This window comes from Centruroides sculpturatus, unplaced genomic scaffold (assembly GCF_000671375.1).
Source record: "Centruroides sculpturatus isolate CEXI.00-Female unplaced genomic scaffold, Cexi_2.0 scaffold55, whole genome shotgun sequence".
Taxonomy (NCBI): domain Eukaryota; kingdom Metazoa; phylum Arthropoda; class Arachnida; order Scorpiones; family Buthidae; genus Centruroides; species Centruroides sculpturatus.
In genome coordinates this window covers 655,123-675,033 of record NW_019384374.1, presented here as the reverse complement: position 1 = coordinate 675,033, position 19,911 = coordinate 655,123, and the positions used below count along the sequence as shown (strand labels likewise).

The window sequence follows — 19,911 nt, the reverse complement described above, 5'->3', positions numbered from 1 at the left end:
TAAATTTTAGCTAATTTTTAAACTAAGTAATTTGGTGCTTAATTAAATTTATGTACATATAAATATACAGGGCCGTAACATAAACACAGTAAAGTGAGATAGAGAAAAGGAGAGGAGGAAGAAAAAAAAAAGTAAAGAAAGAAGAAAAAAAAAGAAATATTTATTTAAATATTACCGGTTTCTTTTTGTGTTTTTTGAACACGTAACCGGATAACGGGTCATTTGCGCACTCTCCCTAATGCCTATGTTTATTGATGCGGTGAATGAACGGAACCGGTTCTTCGGTAGTAAGACGGTAAAAAATAAAAATAAAATTAAAAAAAAAACTTTTCCAGATTAATTTACAAGCTAAGTGAATCCAGTTTTAGACTTCATTACAACCGATATAGAGTAAAATTGACTATAAAACACATTCAAAACACAGGAAAAAAATTGGGATAAAATTCGCACAAAATAAAAATATATATATATTAATAATGAGGTTATTTATAAACTGACCTGCTCTATTTTGGTTACACTACCGATAATGGAAACCGTAATCAAATGTAAGTGAGAGAACGTCTCGTCGGTCTGTCCACAGAACGAAACTAAAAAAATAGATAAATAAAACATTAACAAATAATCAAGGACAGCGGAAGTTCATCCCGCCAATGTGTTTAAACTGAATAGAAAGTTAATATTAAAGCTGTAAAATAGAGGGGAAATTGTTCTTTTTTTGTTAAGAAATTATCGGGTTTTAAAATTTTTAAAATGGCTATTATCGTTTTACGATCTCTTCCTATTATATTATTGACGTCTACGTACAGACATACAAACATACAAGAAAAAAAAAAAGCTATTCTTTTGTTCTTAAGATATGACCCATTTGAAGAAATAGATCTCTATAAATGGTCTGTATCGTATTTTAAATATGATTATTATCTAGGAGGCATTAAAATAAATATTCTTATAATAATAAATAATAAAGGAAAGTAAATTTAAAAGTTTAAATTTAGTAAAGAAAAAAAAAACACATTTCTATTTATTAAATTTAATAGAAGTACAGTGAAACCTGTGTAAACCGTAATGGTACAGTACCGAATTATTTATTTCTGCTCTGGCAGGTTTCCGTTTTAAACAAGTTTTATTATTATTTTTTTAATATAGAAAATTGCTTCGTTCCGATGAATTTTCTCCGTATTAATTTAAAGAGAGTTTAATTTTATTTCTTTCTCGTGTAGATAAAAAGAAAAGAAAATTACATAAAAGTTTAGAATAAAACATGATCAACAGCAAAATAAAAAATGGAGATTTGTTAAGAGTTTTTCGAATGCTTTTCCCATGTTGAATCAAAGCGCCATCTCTATTACATTTCTAGAGAAGTTCAATGTCCTTTGATGATAAGACTTCATACCTTATCTAACTAGGTTGAATAATGTTCTCCTTTTTTTTTACTTCTTCTTCTTCTTCATGGTAATTCTAACGATTGAAAATACAAAACGATATCATTTTAATTTAAATTGATATCCTGCGATTCTTATGCCATTGTATCAATCCCACTCTTAGTTTATATTTTATTTTATTCCTATATTTATCATCCAGGATGTTTATCTTTACTTTTATTCTTGTTAGATTTATTTTTATAGTAAAGAATATTTTTTTTTCTTCTTCTTCTTCTTGATATATGGAAAGGATAAGCAGAATTTTTATCTATTTATTCGTGTATAGGTGAATAGAATATTTTATTCTCGTTTTTATTAAGAATTTCTAGCGGAATATTTTATATAAATAAATAAATAAATAAAAAAGAAAGCGGAGAGAAAAATATTTTAAAAATAAAAGGAAAATTTTTATCTCAATAATAGTAATAAGTTTTACTTCATTATTTCCTTTATGAAATTAAATTAATCTTAATTAATTTTTTTATTGGTTTTAAAATAACTTTTTAAATAAATCTGTTAAATATTTAATTTTTACGATGATTTATACTAATTATTTGCATATTAAGTAATAAATTATCTTAAATAATCGTTTATAACAAAAATATTGACATCGTGCATTAAGCATGATATATGCGTACGTCACATGCTTAATGCACGATGTCTATACTTTTATGTATCTTGTGTGTGTTTATGTTACGGTATCGCACGCCTTATTATTATTAATTTTATGAAGATGCTTTATGTATAAAATTATTTATATTAATTTATAATGCAGATATTTGTAGGAGAACGGAAAAAACTTTTCTTTTATTCCTTATTTGACGCATGAGTAGTAGAAAGAGGATAAAATCGATTTGACTCTTTTATATTATTGAAAAAATGATTCGTTCGTTACTCATGACACACACATACACACACACACTGTATATATATATATATAAGAGAGAGAGACAGACACACAGACACACACAGAGAGAGAGGGAAAAAATGATTCTTTTTGTAACGATTTTCAATAAATCTTGATTTACCTTTACAAATGTTTAAACCTATTAATCATACTGATTACTCCATTAAATGGATTTTTATCATCCCCTAACGATCTTAGTAATAAAAACAGCTATTAGCGTAAAATGTATATTTTCAAATGATTATAAAATATGATTCGATTTTAATTCATTATTTAAAAAAAAAAAATATTCTTCAAAGAGAAGGGGGGAAGAGAGATCAGAAAAGAAAGAAAATTGGGAGGTTAGCTCATTAAAATGTAATTTAATTAGTTAATTCATCGATTTACATCAGCAACTGCTGCATAATGAGATAGGTATGAATAATAATAATAATAATAGTAGAAGAGTAACAGGATATTATGCCACATCTGCCGTTTAAATATAAAAATATTACATATACTGGAAATCCTATTTCAAGAACCATCTGTCCCTCGGGCTATTGATGGATGGCTTCAGTTATGTATGGGATTCACCTATTCACGGGATTAATACCTTACATAGGCAATTTCTAAAGATCGTTCGTTGGTCTGTTCGCATCTGTATTAAAAGCATTTTATCGAGTTTCCATCTGGGTAATTCTATAGTTAAGTTACGCTTCGTGTGTATTCTTTTATTATTGTTATTATTTATTTATTTATTTTTTTTGTAGTTAAAAATCGTCGATCCGATTTCGATGAAAGCTAAAACACGAGTTAATGATGTAAAGACCGTGTCCCATGTCAGTTTTTGTTAATGTATCACTTATGCTTCAACCGCTGGAGGTCATTTTTTTTATGACATGTCGGGGATCGCGTTTAGAAGTTGTCTTTCCTCCTTTTATCTAATCTTATCTTGCGAGGATTGATTTAATAGAATTGTTTACGTTTGACTAAAGAATGTTTAAATAATAAACATGAATCAGATCTTTGCATATATACGCGTACACACTTCTCAGTGTAGCTTAATTTAGCCTGAAGGATCGAAAGAGGAGGAATTTTACGGATCCTTCTTACTACACAATTGACATTTTTTTTTTAATTTTAATTCCTTTGTGTACCAGAATGTACAATCCCTATTAAAATTAGGTTTGAATGGGAAGTCGAGCCGCAGTTATTGCCGCATTCGGTGATGAATTTTTTAAAACGTGTTCCTGTGGTCTCCTATATTGAAAAAAAGGATCCCACCTTTGCCCCGCGCGTTTACAACAATGACTATCCGGACGGGGGAACCGCCATTATGAGTATATCATGACGTCACCATCTACTACCGGGGTTATATACTAAGACCGGAAATGTCGTAACTGCACAATCTACTAGTTTCGAGCCATTGGTGTTCGTTAAGCATTTCCTTCCGTTCGGTACTGATTTAGTCACCTGTTCGCGCCGTGCAGCTGCTATATCTTACCTGGTTGACAGGTGGACATTAAACATCTGTTTACGTATAACTCTTTATTAAATTGTTAACCACTTAACATCCGGTGGTTTAAATAAAGAGTTTTAAAAGCGGAGTAGAGTTATCCGAGTGGAGAAAGTCGAACGAAAATCGCTAGATTTTTAAATTAATAACAGCCATTTTTACGATACGATCATTTAAATAATAATAAAAAAAATAAAGAAAAATAATAAGTATCAAAAGCTTTAATCTTTAATAATATCAGAAAATTTTATTCTGCTTTCGTAGATAAGAATCAATGGATGAATTTTCTCCGTATTAATTTAAAGAGAGTTTAATTTTATTTCTTTCTCGTGTAGATAAAAAGAAAAGAAAATTACATAAAAGTTTAGAATAAAACATGATCAACAGCAAAATAAAAAATGGAGATTTGTTAAGAGTTTTTCGAATGCTTTTCCCATGTTGAATCAAAGCGCCATCTCTATTACATTTCTAGAGAAGTTCAATGTCCTTTGATGATAAGACTTCATACCTTATCTAACTAGGTTGAATAATGTTCTCCTTTTTTTTTACTTCTTCTTCTTCTTCATGGTAATTCTAACGATTGAAAATACAAAACGATATCATTTTAATTTAAATTGATATCCTGCGATTCTTATGCCATTGTATCAATCCCACTCTTAGTTTATATTTTATTTTATTCCTATATTTATCATCCAGGATGTTTATCTTTACTTTTATTCTTGTTAGATTTATTTTTATAGTAAAGAATATTTTTTTTTCTTCTTCTTCTTCTTGATATATGGAAAGGATAAGCAGAATTTTTATCTATTTATTCGTGTATAGGTGAATAGAATATTTTATTCTCGTTTTTATTAAGAATTTCTAGCGGAATATTTTATATAAATAAATAAATAAATAAAAAAGAAAGCGGAGAGAAAAATATTTTAAAAATAAAAGGAAAATTTTTATCTCAATAATAGTAATAAGTTTTACTTCATTATTTCCTTTATGAAATTAAATTAATCTTAATTAATTTTTTTATTGGTTTTAAAATAACTTTTTAAATAAATCTGTTAAATATTTAATTTTTACGATGATTTATACTAATTATTTGCATATTAAGTAATAAATTATCTTAAATAATCGTTTATAACAAAAATATTGACATCGTGCATTAAGCATGATATATGCGTACGTCACATGCTTAATGCACNATAAAAAAAAAATATATATATATATCTAGTCATTAAACAATTGAAAATTAGAAGTAAAAATCAGTAATTTTTTTAAAAAAATAAATCAATACCTGGAAGAGGGATTTATGTAAGTGTAAATTAAACAAAAAATTCACTTAAAATCGATTTTATTTATATAAAAATCTCATGATTGATTGTGGTCACAATAACAAGTTACCGTGACGTTACCAGAATTATTTCTGTAATTTATCCGTGACCTACTTTTAATATAGATTAAATATATATATATATTTCTTACGAGGGGGGAATAAGAAAAATCAAATATTCATTTACAAAATTACTATGCAAAGTTTATAAACAAATTTCAAGTATATTATAAAATTTAATAACCGTAGCGGCGACGGCATATAAAAATTATAACCAGATTACCGCATAACCGGTTAGAAAAAATAATAATAAATAAATAAATAAATTGAATACAATTTTAATTAAATTTTAGCTAATTTTTAAACTAAGTAATTTGGTGCTTAATTAAATTTATGTACATATAAATATACAGGGCCGTAACATAAACACAGTAAAGTGAGATAGAGAAAAGGAGAGGAGGAAGAAAAAAAAAAGTAAAGAAAGAAGAAAAAAAAAGAAATATTTATTTAAATATTACCGGTTTCTTTTTGTGTTTTTTGAACACGTAACCGGATAACGGGTCATTTGCGCACTCTCCCTAATGCCTATGTTTATTGATGCGGTGAATGAACGGAACCGGTTCTTCGGTAGTAAGACGGTAAAAAATAAAAATAAAATTAAAAAAAAAACTTTTCCAGATTAATTTACAAGCTAAGTGAATCCAGTTTTAGACTTCATTACAACCGATATAGAGTAAAATTGACTATAAAACACATTCAAAACACAGGAAAAAAATTGGGATAAAATTCGCACAAAATAAAAATATATATAACAGCGATTAAACTGCAATAATTTAATTTACTTATTTAAAAAAAAAGATTATTCTTTATTCAATTAAAAACCTGCCAGTACCATTAAATATCAAGACTTTTAAAATCGTGGTTATTAATCATAATAAACGATGTAGCGGATTTAATAACTATGATACATATTTAATTGTGTTAAGTCTACGTAATATAATTTATTTCCAACGCGACGAATGTTATATTATAATAATAATTTTGACGTTTAAAAGCGGTATTTTAAAACGGCGCCGTTCATTCGCTATTGTTATTTAAACGTTATTAATTACGTATCGGTGACGTAGGCGCCCAAATATGTAAATTAGCCAGTAAAGTCACGCGTCTTTAAACGTGATCTGGCTTAAAGCGGGGTGGCGTTAAGATGTGTAATTTATTCCACGATTAGTATAAATTATCTTCGAACGTCAATATCTTTAATACGATCCTTTTTTTTTCTGAATTAAATAAATAAAATATACACAGGATTTTTTTTAGAACGCCAAGTAGACGTAAAAGCACTTCATCTGTTTGACATAAAAGAACTGGCAATTTGCCAATTCGACTTCGACGTCACTCGATTTGAATTTAAATTTATCGGTTTTAACCAATAGGAGTGCGTTTTTAAGTAATCTTAACGATGGGTAATAAATTACGAAAAATAAACCACGAGAATTTATTTCTTTTATTTTATTTATTTATTTATATTATTTATTATTATTTTTTTTCGAATAATGGAGTTATTTTAAAATGTATATCTTGGACGGAGAAATATTTATCTCTGCTTTGGAAGCAATTAAACTTAAACGATACTAGTCGGCCATTGGAAGAATCATATCTGTTCGGAGGATGTTTGTTGCTAGGTTACCGTAAGCAAGGAGAGCTCATCAATTCCCCGCTGTCACTTGCACGTTTCCGTTGTTATAGCCAGGGGGCAACTGTAAAAAATGGTGTCTTGCCTTTAAGTAAGTTTAATTTTATTGCCGGAGAAATTTTCTTCTAACTGATTCGATTTCTATGATTTTATATATATATATATATATTTATACAATATAAACAGTGAATTCCTATTGGTCCAAACACACAAGACACATTACGTAACAACGAAATATTTTTTAAAATAACCAATAAAAATCTTAAATATTTTTTATGATCCATTATTGGCTATTTTCGAAATATTGAATTGTTTACGTCACGTATTTAGTGCAGTCGAACCAATAAGAATTCTGCTTTTATATATCTTTACATAAAATAACTTACGAAAGTGGGATTTTAATAATTTCGATTTATGTCATAATAAATCGATAGGAATACACGAGAGATTATACTATAAAGAAATAAATAATTTGCAAATTTATATTGGCTAGAATTCCTTGATGTTTATTTATAAATTTATATATAAATACATATAAAAGATTCTGATACTATTACAGGATCAGCATAAATGCTTGTTAAATGTTTTCCTTCTTTATACGTTCCAGAAAAACTGGAATGGCGAGTTGCCGACAACTATCCTCCCTCTCGTAATATTTATCTCCTTTCTATTTATACAATGTCGACGATTCGGTATTAAATTTCTCGATAGAATTAAATTTTACGACTCGATTTTAATATTCGAAAATGTATATTTTATCGCGGCGATTACTTTTAAAAAATAAGACGCCATTTTTTCCCCCCTTCTATTTTTCTTTTCTTTGTCGTTTTCTAACTGGAGGCTGACGTCATTATTGCAATAAAATTGTTAACCTTGATATACGAGTCCCAGTTTAAGGTCGTGCAATTGAAAAAAAAAAAAAAAAGTGGAGGAATAAAAACCCTCGGGGTGGTGGATAAAGGGCTCATTTTATTAATGACATTCACGCGTTTTATACGGGGGGGGTCGAAACTTCACGTGTTTAGTTGCTCGTTCGCTTCACAGATGGCGTTGGCCGCCGAAATTTCGTATTGGTTTGTTAGTATTAATAATTGTTATTGTTAGGTTCTCGGTGTTTCGGTATTCGAACGCTTGTCTTTAGTAGTAGTGTGTCTACTTATTTTTTTAGAATAAATGTAATTTTCTGAGATGGAGGGAAGTTTTTCTTTTGGAATTTTCCTTTCTATATGGGGATGGAACAAAGTCACGAATTATAGGGGCGTTGCCATGGAAACTGTTCTTAATGAGCTATAGTTTTGTATCGCAATAACCTTGGAAATAATTGGAAAAGTATACAGAAACGAAAAAATAAATTTTGTAATTATTTTTAGAGAAATTATTCTATTAAAATTTTTATTATTATTAAATGTTATCAATTCGGCAATAATGCTTAATTCAATTTTTTCGTTTAGATTATTACTATTTATTATTATTATTATTAATATTCTAAAAGGAAAATGACTGATGTGTTTCTATTTATTTATTTTGTAGAGCTCCATTATTCCTTTGACAACAATCGTTTAGATTGGCTTAGTTCCAATTTTGTTTTGCTAGGGGTTGCTGCCTTGTATGAACTTCAATCTTTGTTTTTTATTTTTCTAGTTGTGTTTCTTTAACATTTTTTTTTTCCTTTTTTTGTTTCCTTCCCCGTACAATCTCTAAACCCAGAATCTTGTTTTGTTCTGAGGAGATTGCCGTTTCAAAAAGTGTTTTGTGTAATGTGTAAGTTTACGAAACCATTACGTGTAATGTCTAGGATGAATAAAGATGTCTTTTATATATTCGTCTTTTTGAATATAAAAATCATTAAAGAATAAGTCGATAAAGAAAATGCAAATGTATGAAGGAGAGCGAGCGAGCGAGAGAGACTTTAGCAACATGGAAGGTCAACAAACGATATTAGTTTATTACAGAATCAATTTAGAACACCTGCCACTTATTACAGGAAGAAATAAATAAGAATTATTTGAGAAATATTATTACAATAAATTTATTCTCTTCTCCCTCTTAGCGTGATTAAATGATGCTATTAATAAAATAAAAATAATTAATGCCTTTGTAAATTATTAATAATTATATAAAATTTAATGGTCAAGCCGAAAGTAACGACAATCGTCCGATTTTTGAACAATATCTCTCCCTTTTCTCACATACACAAACACTTGTTACTCGATTAAATTCTAAGATAATAAACATCATCGTAACTTAATTACGTTTTGGGGGCTTTAATTACGATAATTTTAATGGGAATATTTTAATAAAAATACGCCCATAGAGCTTATTATATATTAAAATGAATCATTTATCCAACGAATTGTTTTATGTTAATTAAATTACATAGACACTTGCTTCTAACAATACACTAATCGAGTTATAAATAACAAAGAAGAAAATGGCTGCCACATCGTTTCTGCCTTGATTAACTTCAATTAGAATTCGGAATGACCAATGAGAAACAATGTGGAGGACCGGTCTGACAACAAAATAACGAAATTTACCCTTAAGGGTTTTGGGAGGGGAGAAGAAGCAGAAGAGGAGGATAGAAAAAAAAAAAAAAAAAGAAATATCTAGCGAAGTCGGAGTTACTTTGAGTTCATGGTTGCTCTTTTGACCCTCTTTGCGTCTTGGTCGAGTGATAACAGATGAGAGGATTTAGTAACATCATACCTTTTATTTAAATTATTATTTATTTATTTCATTTTATCACAGTTTAATTAAGTGGTATTTCCATTAACTGAGATAAAATGCGTGCCGTACTTCATATTATAATCCACACGAAAGAGTTCTCTTTCTCCCCCCTTTTTTTTAATATAGTAACGTAATTAATTACGTCATAAAACTAATAATATCGTCTCTATTAGAAATGTGACGCGTATTACCGTTCGAGTGTTACGTTTTAAAAATAATTTATCTGTGACTTACGGAATACAATCGGATGTACTTTATCTCACACACTACTTTCTGGTGTAATATTTAAATTTATTTCACTTGAAAAACTGAAATAAAATAAAATCGCTGATAAATAATGTTTTAATTAACCAGATTTTATAGTAAAATTAAACTAAAACAAAACCCAATTTTAAGCTGTATTTCNTTATTAAAAAAAAATTAAAAGATATAAAAAATGAGTTGGTAGAATTTGTTACAAAATTACTTTTATACAAAATCTTATTTGATATACTTGTGCTAAAATGGTTTTTATTTTCTGATTCATTAATATCTTCTTTATTATGATTCTATCAGAAACTAGTTATTTACTTTTATATTCAGAATTTTCATCTGATAAAATGCTTTTTTTAAAACTCTCTCAAACATTCAAGACTTTCTGAAATATAAGTTTTTATATTTCAAAATATCTAGAATATTCTTAAAATTTGGTTTCTATCAATCTCTACTTCTCAGAACAAAAAAAACTGTGGATTTCATCTTTATCTAAGACATTAGATGCTGCTGATCAAATTGATCTGTTTGGTGATTTTAGATAAATTGCTATCCAAAAATTTCACAGTATCAAAGAAATAGAAAAAAAAATTTAAATTTTGGTCTTCACTTTTTTTAATATTAAATTTTGTTTTCTTGTTTTTTTATAGTGCAGCAGCAACACACACACAAAGAAAAAAAAATTTAAATTTAAAATAAAGAATGGGTAAATAGTGAAGTATTTATTGCATGTTCTAATCATCTAGTCAAGGGGAATCAATATTTGTGTCTGGCCAATGATAGGAAAGCTAAACGATCGCTCCGTCTGTCTCCAGATGGTCTTACTTTCTACCCATCATGCAATGCAAAAACGGCTCCTCAACGGTTACCATAGAAACAATTTAAAAAAAAANGTGATGGTATATTTATTTTAGAGATTATGCCACGAGTTAAAAATAGTTTCCGACGATTCCCCCCTCTCTCTCTCTCTCTCGCCCGACCGGTTTTATGGTGGGATTAATGAGTTTGTTGGAACTATGTGGGTCAGATGTGGAGAGAGAAAGAGCCCTGGAGGGCAGGCGGACGACGATAAATTTAAGGTTTTGGGTGTCGGCCTTTAGAGACCCAGGTGATGCAGGAAAAAGAAAATTCCTGTGGGGGCGGAATATTAATAATAAACGAAGGTCTTACCTCTCGCCGTAATGGCCGACATCCCATTTTTGATTATATTACCGAGTAAACAATGACGTCACCAGAACACACACCGCTTTATATATATATATATATATATATACATATATGTAATATCTTTATTTTCCTACGCCCTAAGCTTGCCAAATTCATTTTAATAACTCGTTCCGATAAAGATAATTTATAATAAATAATAAAAATATAATACGCTTTTAAGCAATAACACAATTGTGTATATGTATATATATATAATAAGTATTTTTTTTATTACATTAAGTATATAATAGCCTTACCGATTTTACGGTTTAACCGTAAAAATTGTAGTGTATATATATGTAATTTTTTTTTCTCGTGTTATCGTGTCGTTTATCTGAATTAATTAAGTTTGGTTGGATTGTTTGAGAATTTTATTGTCGCTTTGAGGAATTTATCTGTATGTATATTATGGTCGACCCCTCTCTCCCCGTTTATTTTTTATTTTATTTTATTGTTTGTTTAAAGTTAAGAATCGTGTACATTTTTGATTTATCGATTTTTCGCGGAGATGGATTTGAAATGGAGTTTTCGATAGTGATCGCTTTTCTGATACTTTAGTGTTTTTTTTTTCCTCCCTTTAAGGTAACCTTTAAATCGTTTCTTCGTTGAAAGTCACCAGACAAGAACATTCTCATTCAATTTGACCTCTTTACATAAAAGTTTTAAATTTGTTATTGATTATTTTTTCTTCTTTTGCATTCTTTAAATTTATTTTCCTAAATTGTATTTAAGTACACAATTAAAAACAAAATTAAACATTCAAAATAAGTACTTTTAATTGTAAATAAATAAATTATATTTAATGTATAGTTTCTTCTTCTTTATTTAATAAAATTTAATTATTACTAATAATAGATTTAATCGTTTAATTTAATCGAAAATGATCGTCATTAATTAAAATTTTTAATTAAATTCGTCATCAACAGATGTCAACTTTTTGTTTGGGTGATTTAAAAAAAATCCGCGAATCTAATCACGTGCTTCGAACTGCCACTCGCCACATTTCTGTATTCAACATTTATGACTCATTCATTATTCACTGTTTATAGCCCGTATATTTATGTACCAAATTGGTATAAAAATACCAAACTTTTACGCATTTGTCTTCATTTAGACAAAAAGAAAAGAGAGAGAGGGGGGAGTGCGCACTTTCCAGTTTTGTTAGAATAATTGCGGATCGTATCCTCTTTTGAAAATTTAGCGCGTGGGACAATAAATAAATATAGATTAATGCCGACTTAGTTTTAATTTTCTGCACTATTTAGCGTGATTTAATCTGAGATACGATGAATTATTACTCCATTCAATCTTCTTCGACGTCATACCAGACATTACAACGCCATCTGGTGTGTAAAAGGTTACTTAGTTTCGAGTTCATAAATATTCATTCCACTCTTGTAACTCGTTTCCATTGTTGAAATTGATATAATTTTTTTTTTCGTTCTGTTGAAGAATATTTAAATTCTGAAATTGATTATTATTATTACTATTATTATATTATTGTGTTACGGCAATTGAATAGAGGTGAAGTTTACAATTTCATCAATTTCAGAAGTAGATCCATTGTAAAAATAAAATTAAAAAAAAAAATAAAATCTTATTACTGAAACAGATGAAACTGAAGTCTGGAGTGAACGGTTGGGTTTCAGGAATCGATTTATAATGATCTGGTGCCGAAATTGAGCTGTTTAAATAAGACATTGTACTGTCTCGTGTTCTATAATAATAATAATAATGAAATACCTTCCGAAATCTTGCAGTGTTTTCATAGAGATTTCGTTTGTATTATTATGTTAAAGACGGAATTAAGACGTTTACTAAATAGGTTATCGCTGCAATAAATTATACAAATTAACAAAACCGGAGCCAAAACGTAATTATTTATTAGTTAATTGGCATTCTTCTTGTATTTAGTGTCATATCTGTGTTCAAAAAAAAAAAAACAGAATTAATTTTGTTCTCGTTTGACGACATGATAGCGCAGTGTAATATATATAAAATTTTATAAGTTCCAGATGTTTTTATTTAAAAAAAAAAGTTGTCGGGGCAGTTCCCCCTTTTAAGAAAGATCCAAGCTTTAAAATGGAATATTTAAATAAATTTTAACCATGTTTTTTCGAAACAATTTCCTTACAATTTCATCCAAACAACGTAATCAATCCATCTAAAGTTCGCGTGTTAACTAGGCTCCGCCCGAGACATTTAAAAAAAAAAAAAAACTTTTGGAAGAGATAAAGTGATTACTAAACTCCGCCCAATAATGGATTTGACTGCCTTTACGTACCTGTCAAAATAACGAAGTGTGTTTTCGAGAAGGCACACGAGAACCAATTTTTATTATTTTTTATTTTATTTATTTAAAAACTGTTAGGAGAGTTTTCAAAAGCAATCGGTAAACGAAGTTTGTGTGTGTTTTATAAAAGTTTAATGCCTTTTAGTTGGACGAGAAGGAGCTGCTAATTCGCAAATCGAGCAGAAAAGATTGGCGAAGTTATAAAACTCGAGCAAACGCTAACGATTTAATTAAATTTTCAAAAGAGGAATCGAAACGAATATTCACTTTTATTAGTTTTAATTAACCGCAGAGTTTCTGTAAAGTTTCGTGCTTGAATTACAAAGCTATTTTTCCCAGACCTTGTTATCGATTCTGAGATTGTAACGTGTTACAACGTTTCGGAATTTCTCCCCCCTCCTCCGTTTTAGCAATTTTCTTTTCTCCTCTTATTTAATTCACATTTTTATTTTATTGAAAAACTTCGCTATTTTATCCCATTATTTTCAGATAAATAAGTTTTGATATTAAAGAGACGATTCAGGCTTTTATTTATTTAATATCAAAAAATGTATATCATCTTTATCTGTATCTGTGATATTTCTTCCTCCTCCTCCTGGTGCTATAAGAAAATTGAGTAAATGTTCTTGGAAGAGTTTCACTCTCTTCCCAATTGTTTAAAAGAATTAATAGAGTTGGAGAGGATTAAATTGGAATTTGTTTGCATTTCCTAACTAATGAGGTTGTTTAGAAGTTAGCTAGGTGGATTTTGACATTAATAAATTTGCAAATATTTGATTATCTTTATTGGAATTTGGTGTCGGGATACAACTTTAATTTTCTCTAGTTGATGGAGTGTTATTGATGTTTAAATGACTTAAAATATATTTTGTAAAGATTCTGTTTAATTTCAATCTCGATAAAGTTTGAACATTTTAATTGAATTAAGTAAATTAATAACCTTAACTTTTTCCAGTACTTTGTTCTTCCTTAATTAACTTATCTTGTTTCTTCTTTCATAAAAATCTTCCTTATTGCTGCAATGAAAAAAAATAAGAAAAAATAAGTAGACTGCTTTTTAAACATGCTTTTTTATTGGTTAAGAAAAAACAAATTAATTTGTACCTTATGCTGAACTTTATAGTTATACTCATTACATTTTAGTTTAATATTCTAGCAGTATATGCAAAAGAAAACAAAAGAAATTTTAATTAAAATTGNACCTAATTCGTGATTTATTTTTATAACTATTTTTATTTTATTTTATTTTTTTGTTTTATTACAAATTAAATCACGTTTTAATATTTTAAAAAGAGGAGGTTAATAAATTTTAAATTATCTTTCTAAATTTATTTCACCAGCGACGATTTTGATCAGTATCAAACGATCCAATTGGTTAATTTCAAAAAACCCAAATTGATTTGACAAGCGGAAATGACAAAATACAGGAAGTAGTTAATTTTGTATTAACGTTTCGCATTTCTCTCTCCTACTCTTCTCCTTTTATTGTATTTTTCTCTCTCTCTCTCTCTTTTTTTAAATAGAATCTCTCTCGAGTTCTAGCGCTTATCATCATCATCATCATCATCTGTGTTTGTTGTATATTACGTATTCGCGCGCGCGCGCGCCTGTGTTTATAATAGCATTATTTGTTACACGTGTTTTTATAAATACACGTATGATTTAATTTCGAATCGGACTCTCCTTTTTCCGTGTGTGTGACGTGGCCGTGTTTATAGATAAGAGTGGAAATCGAGTATTTATCCGTAATACGGAGCAATATTTTCAAAAGCATTTTCTATCAATGTTAACAATGTCCTCTTCCCCGGTTACTCCGATCTCGGTCGTCATGGTAACCGATCTAGTCAGTTCGATAACAGCATCTCAAGTACGAAAACTACCTCTCCAAAGTAATGATGACGATTACATAAATTTACCGATATACCGGGAATTATAATGTCGTAAAAATTGGCAATTTCTTATACATACAAAATAAGCGCGCGCCGTACGCGCGTGTGTTCGTGTATATACACTTAAAATAATGGTGGTGAGGGAACCGTTTTAATTTCGCTTCATTTTAATTTTCTACCCCCTTCAGCACGAGGTAATAGCCGCCAACGAAAAGGTCATACTGCGATTGGAGGATTTAGTCTCATGGATTACGGATGAAGTGGATTGGAATCACGGATTAAGAGGAGTTTACGAAGGATCTGTCGATTGTTCCACTCCTGCTTGTCTCTCGCCATTCTATCCAGGTACAAACGGATCCGTTATTAAAGATGGGACGGATTTAGCTAAAGTATTTATGGATAACAACACGGGATTGGATTTCGATGACGTGCACAAAGAACGTGAGCTAATCGGTAAGTGCGAATTTTTTTTAATTAATTAATTAAGAAAAAAAATTATAATAATTGTATCAAATTCGATTTTAAAATATCCATTCGTCCATTACTGTTGTCTTGGTTACTCGTAACAATCGTTGCGTTGTTTGGAGGGAAGGACAAAATTACCGAGAACAAGGTTATTTTCATTTTATCCGTTACAGACACCAGAATTTCGGTAGTGGTTCATTTATTCGATAACCGAAACTTATGTAGTTACAATTTAAATGCATAAGAGAGGGAGAGAGAGAGAGAAAGAAAGAGAGGGGGAGGGAGGAAAGCGTTGCTATTGGCAACATACACATCTCAAACAAACTATATTATATTTTTTTGATAGTGTTTATAAAATAAAATTATATATATATAAGGAAATATAAAGTCTTACTAAACTTTTAAATCGCCGTTTATACGCTACGAAAACACTAATGTATACAGATATTTATCACGTGTATACATAAAAGATTAATTTAAATTTTTATTTTTATTTCGTACTGGTTTTTGTATATTCGAGAACGAGGGGGGAAATGCAATATACCTGTCTAATTTAACCTTTACGTAATGACATTTTATAGCTTCGAGCTAGTTCACACGATCTCCGCCAGACGGCACACGCATATGTGAGCGAGTGTGTGTGTGTGTGTGTGTTCAAGGACTTCGTTCCTTCACACAATTACTTTTTCTTTTAATAACTTTACTGGAAATATAAATTTTTCTGCAAATTTCTCTTCGATTTATATAAAAATATTAGAATAAAAATGGAAGCTCGGGGCACGCTCGACTGAACTAATCTGTTCTAATCGAACGTAATTCGATAATTAATTAAATATACGTCGAAAAGCTTTTTTTTTAATTATTCTTTTTTAAAATATTCACCGCCTATACGACTTATTATCGGGGTTTTAATTAATTAAATCCGGCCGTACGAAAAGACTCGAAAACGTCTATGATCGATACGTGATCAACCGGCGTTTGATCGCCGTCGATGCCACCCCCTCCCACTCCCTATGACTGACAATGGGGCCGTTCCGTGTGGAAGATGACGTCATAAACGAGTTGTAACGATTTATGGAGATGAAGAGTTACGTTTGTGTTGGCCAACGATAATGTGTATTGTCACAATTACCTTTGATTATTCTAAATAAATATTTGCGCGCCGGAACGATCGTAAAACGATCTTTCCGTGTTTTATAAAATTTTAATTAAATAACAAATACAATAAATCAAATATTAAAAACATATTTTAAAAAAACAATTATGCTATTAAAGCGTACCGCACGCACGCGCGCTTAGCCCCAAAAAAGGGGGGTTTACGCGAATATTTTTAGCAACACCCCCCTCGAATTTGCGTTATTTATTTGTGTAATTTGCCACGTGAGGAAGTATATTTTTACGTAAGGCAATCTCATATTGGCTTAAATTTTAAACACGCCCTCTTGTATAAATACAGGCGTAACTTTTAAGCCGTTCCTTCTTCATAAAGCGGAGCAAGGTGTAATTAATTAACAGAGAGAGACCCTTGTGATTTATACACACATAGACACACAAAGTCTCCCCGAAAAATCCGTACATAAATATTCAATTTAAGTAAAAAGATGGATAGATTAATTAAATTAGACGAACGATTTCCGGTCGGTTCCTACAATTTCTTTTTTATTCTACAAATTCCCCCCTCATATACAGTATATACATACATACACAGATACGAGAAAGCTGGTGTAACGCGATACATTGAGGGGGTCGAAATGTAAGCTAAGATATTGTTAATAGCGAAATTTATTACTAAAAATTCCTACATGGTATCTGGAAAGACGTAAATAAAGCATTCATTTGATCAATGTCAAGTGGCGAGTTCTTTGACCCTCGATACCTCTACGCATGCGCCCCGCCAAGGGATAGAACTTCAAGGACGTCACACTCCGTTTTTGTCCCAAACGGGTCGCTTTTAAACTGGGTCGAGCCGAGTTGATGGTGTACATTAGCTATTTAAAATTATATATTTATATATAGCAATAAACTTTCGGTAGTAAACACGTTAAAAGCTTTAAACAAACACCGGAGGCTTGAAAGTTTTTAAACACGGAGTGACGTCAGCGTGGTCACGTGGTTGAACGAACACCGGCGATTTCGTCGAAAGTTTATTATATATGTCAGAAGAGAAAAAAAATATATTATAAAAATTTAATTAATCGATTATTAACTAATAAATGTAATTTAAATATCTGTTTTGTAATAATTTTTAAAAATTTATTATATTATAGCGATGATATATACATTCGCTTAATAATAATAATTCGTGGAAAACAATGCACTGTACAGTTCAATATAACGTTGCGTCACAATGAATTGTACTTTATTTTTATTATTAACTGATGTATTTTGAGTATTTTAAAATTAATAATAATAATAATAAAAGGAAAATAAATTCATATTTTATAAGGAAAATTTATTTTAAGATATTTTTTCCCTAAACTAATTATTCTGAGCTTTTTAAAAATTAATTATAATTAACGTGAGTAATTTTTAAAATGTTTCTTCAATTTTAAAAAAAATATTTTCTTTAATGGCTTATAATTTAAATGCTAATCAGAATGTAAATATAATTCGTATTATTATATAATTTTGTTATAGTATGTTTGTCCTATACATATACCTAAAAATAATTCATTTATAATTTTGTAATTTATTAGATAATAATAATGTATATAATATAAAATTAAATTTTATAGCACAAGCGATCTTACATTTTATTACTTTTCATTATATAAGAATAATATACAGTAAAAATTTAGTTATATACGCGCATATACGGTAATGCTATTATAAGTAATTATAAAATGTTGTTGTGTATTATTATCTCTAGTGTTCTGACTTCGTGACAGGTTCTTAGAATGTGTTTTATTTTAAACTATATTTATATTATTATTATTATTTAATATATATATCATTATATTAATGTAAAAGTTATAAATATGTTAATTTTTTTAATATGAACTCCGATGTAATAAAACTATACACGTATATAATTTCATTGTATTGGGGTTTAAACATAGAGAGGGGGCTATATTATAGGGCCTATATAAAATCCAGCAAAGTATTTTTTTATAAAAAAAAAATAATAATAAACGAAGAGTAAACTCTTCATTAAGTCAGACCCCACTCGAGATACGACACGTGACCCACCCCGTTGACCTTTAACCATCAAAATTTAATAGCATCAATCTCCTTACACACAAACTTCTCCGCAAAATTTCAGAAATTTTTTCGACAAAAGGAATAGGAGTTATTAAACTTCAAAGTGGATAAATAAAATCGTGCCTCCCACACACACACAATCAACTGTAGATACAGGGGGAAAAAACCCAAATTTGTTTCCATTTCTCGACGTTCGAATCCCAAAAAAATGTAAAAATCTTGGGTGGTCATTTTTTGACCGAACTCCATACTTTCCCTCCGTTACATATAACAGTCGGAAAAGTAATATATGTAATTATATACATTTAAATATTAAAATTGGAATCGAACAAACCTAAAAAAAAATCATTTCTTAAATCGCATTAATTTCGAATCGTTTCCCGTAAGCTATTATTAAAGGACACGGCGTTATTGTCATTCAATATATTAAAGCGAATACTCCGAAAAACGGGATATTATTAGATAAAAATCAATTGGACTGGCTTCAGAAAGCGAAGGAGGAAAATAAAAATCGAATGAAATATCATTTCTCGGAATTTACTTAAAAGGTTAGAAAATACACGCAGAAACGAAACGATTCGATAATTATAATTAATTACGTTCGGCGGAGATAATCAGATTTGACGAAACAACCGAAAACGATTCGAAATTCAATTAAAAAAGAATTTAAAAATAAAAAATAAAAAATGTCCGCATCGACCGTATTTTAATTAAAATATTGAAAAATTTTTCAATATTTTTAATTTTTTTTATCCACTTGAATTTATTGAAATGATCTGTAAATAACTGCGAATTAATAAAATAAATAAAATAAACAATTTTAATTGAGTTAAGGCAAAAACGAAAAAAAATTTAATTGAAAATTAATTAAATGAACGAAAATAGCTTTTACAAGGTTAAATGATACACAATATGCTAATTTATTTCGTAATAGGAAATTATTTAATTTTAAAAAAAATATATATATATAAATTATGAGTTTGAGCACATTTAGACTTGTTTTATAAACAATTTTTTAATAAAATACGTATTAAATTTTAT

The 19,911-nt window shown here is 29.1% G+C and overlaps 1 protein-coding gene across 2 annotated transcripts in view; it reads left to right on the top strand.

Annotated features, from left to right (window-relative positions):
* The window catches only part of LOC111616159, a 70,682-nt gene that overhangs the window by 17,771 nt on the left and 33,000 nt on the right, over window positions 1–19,911 (top strand). For both annotated transcript variants that reach the window (XM_023357590.1, XM_023357585.1), the window contains exon 3: window positions 15,393–15,657. In XM_023357590.1, the coding sequence (XP_023213358.1) occupies window positions 15,393–15,657 (265 nt within the window). The remainder of the gene's footprint in view (window positions 1–15,392; window positions 15,658–19,911) is intronic.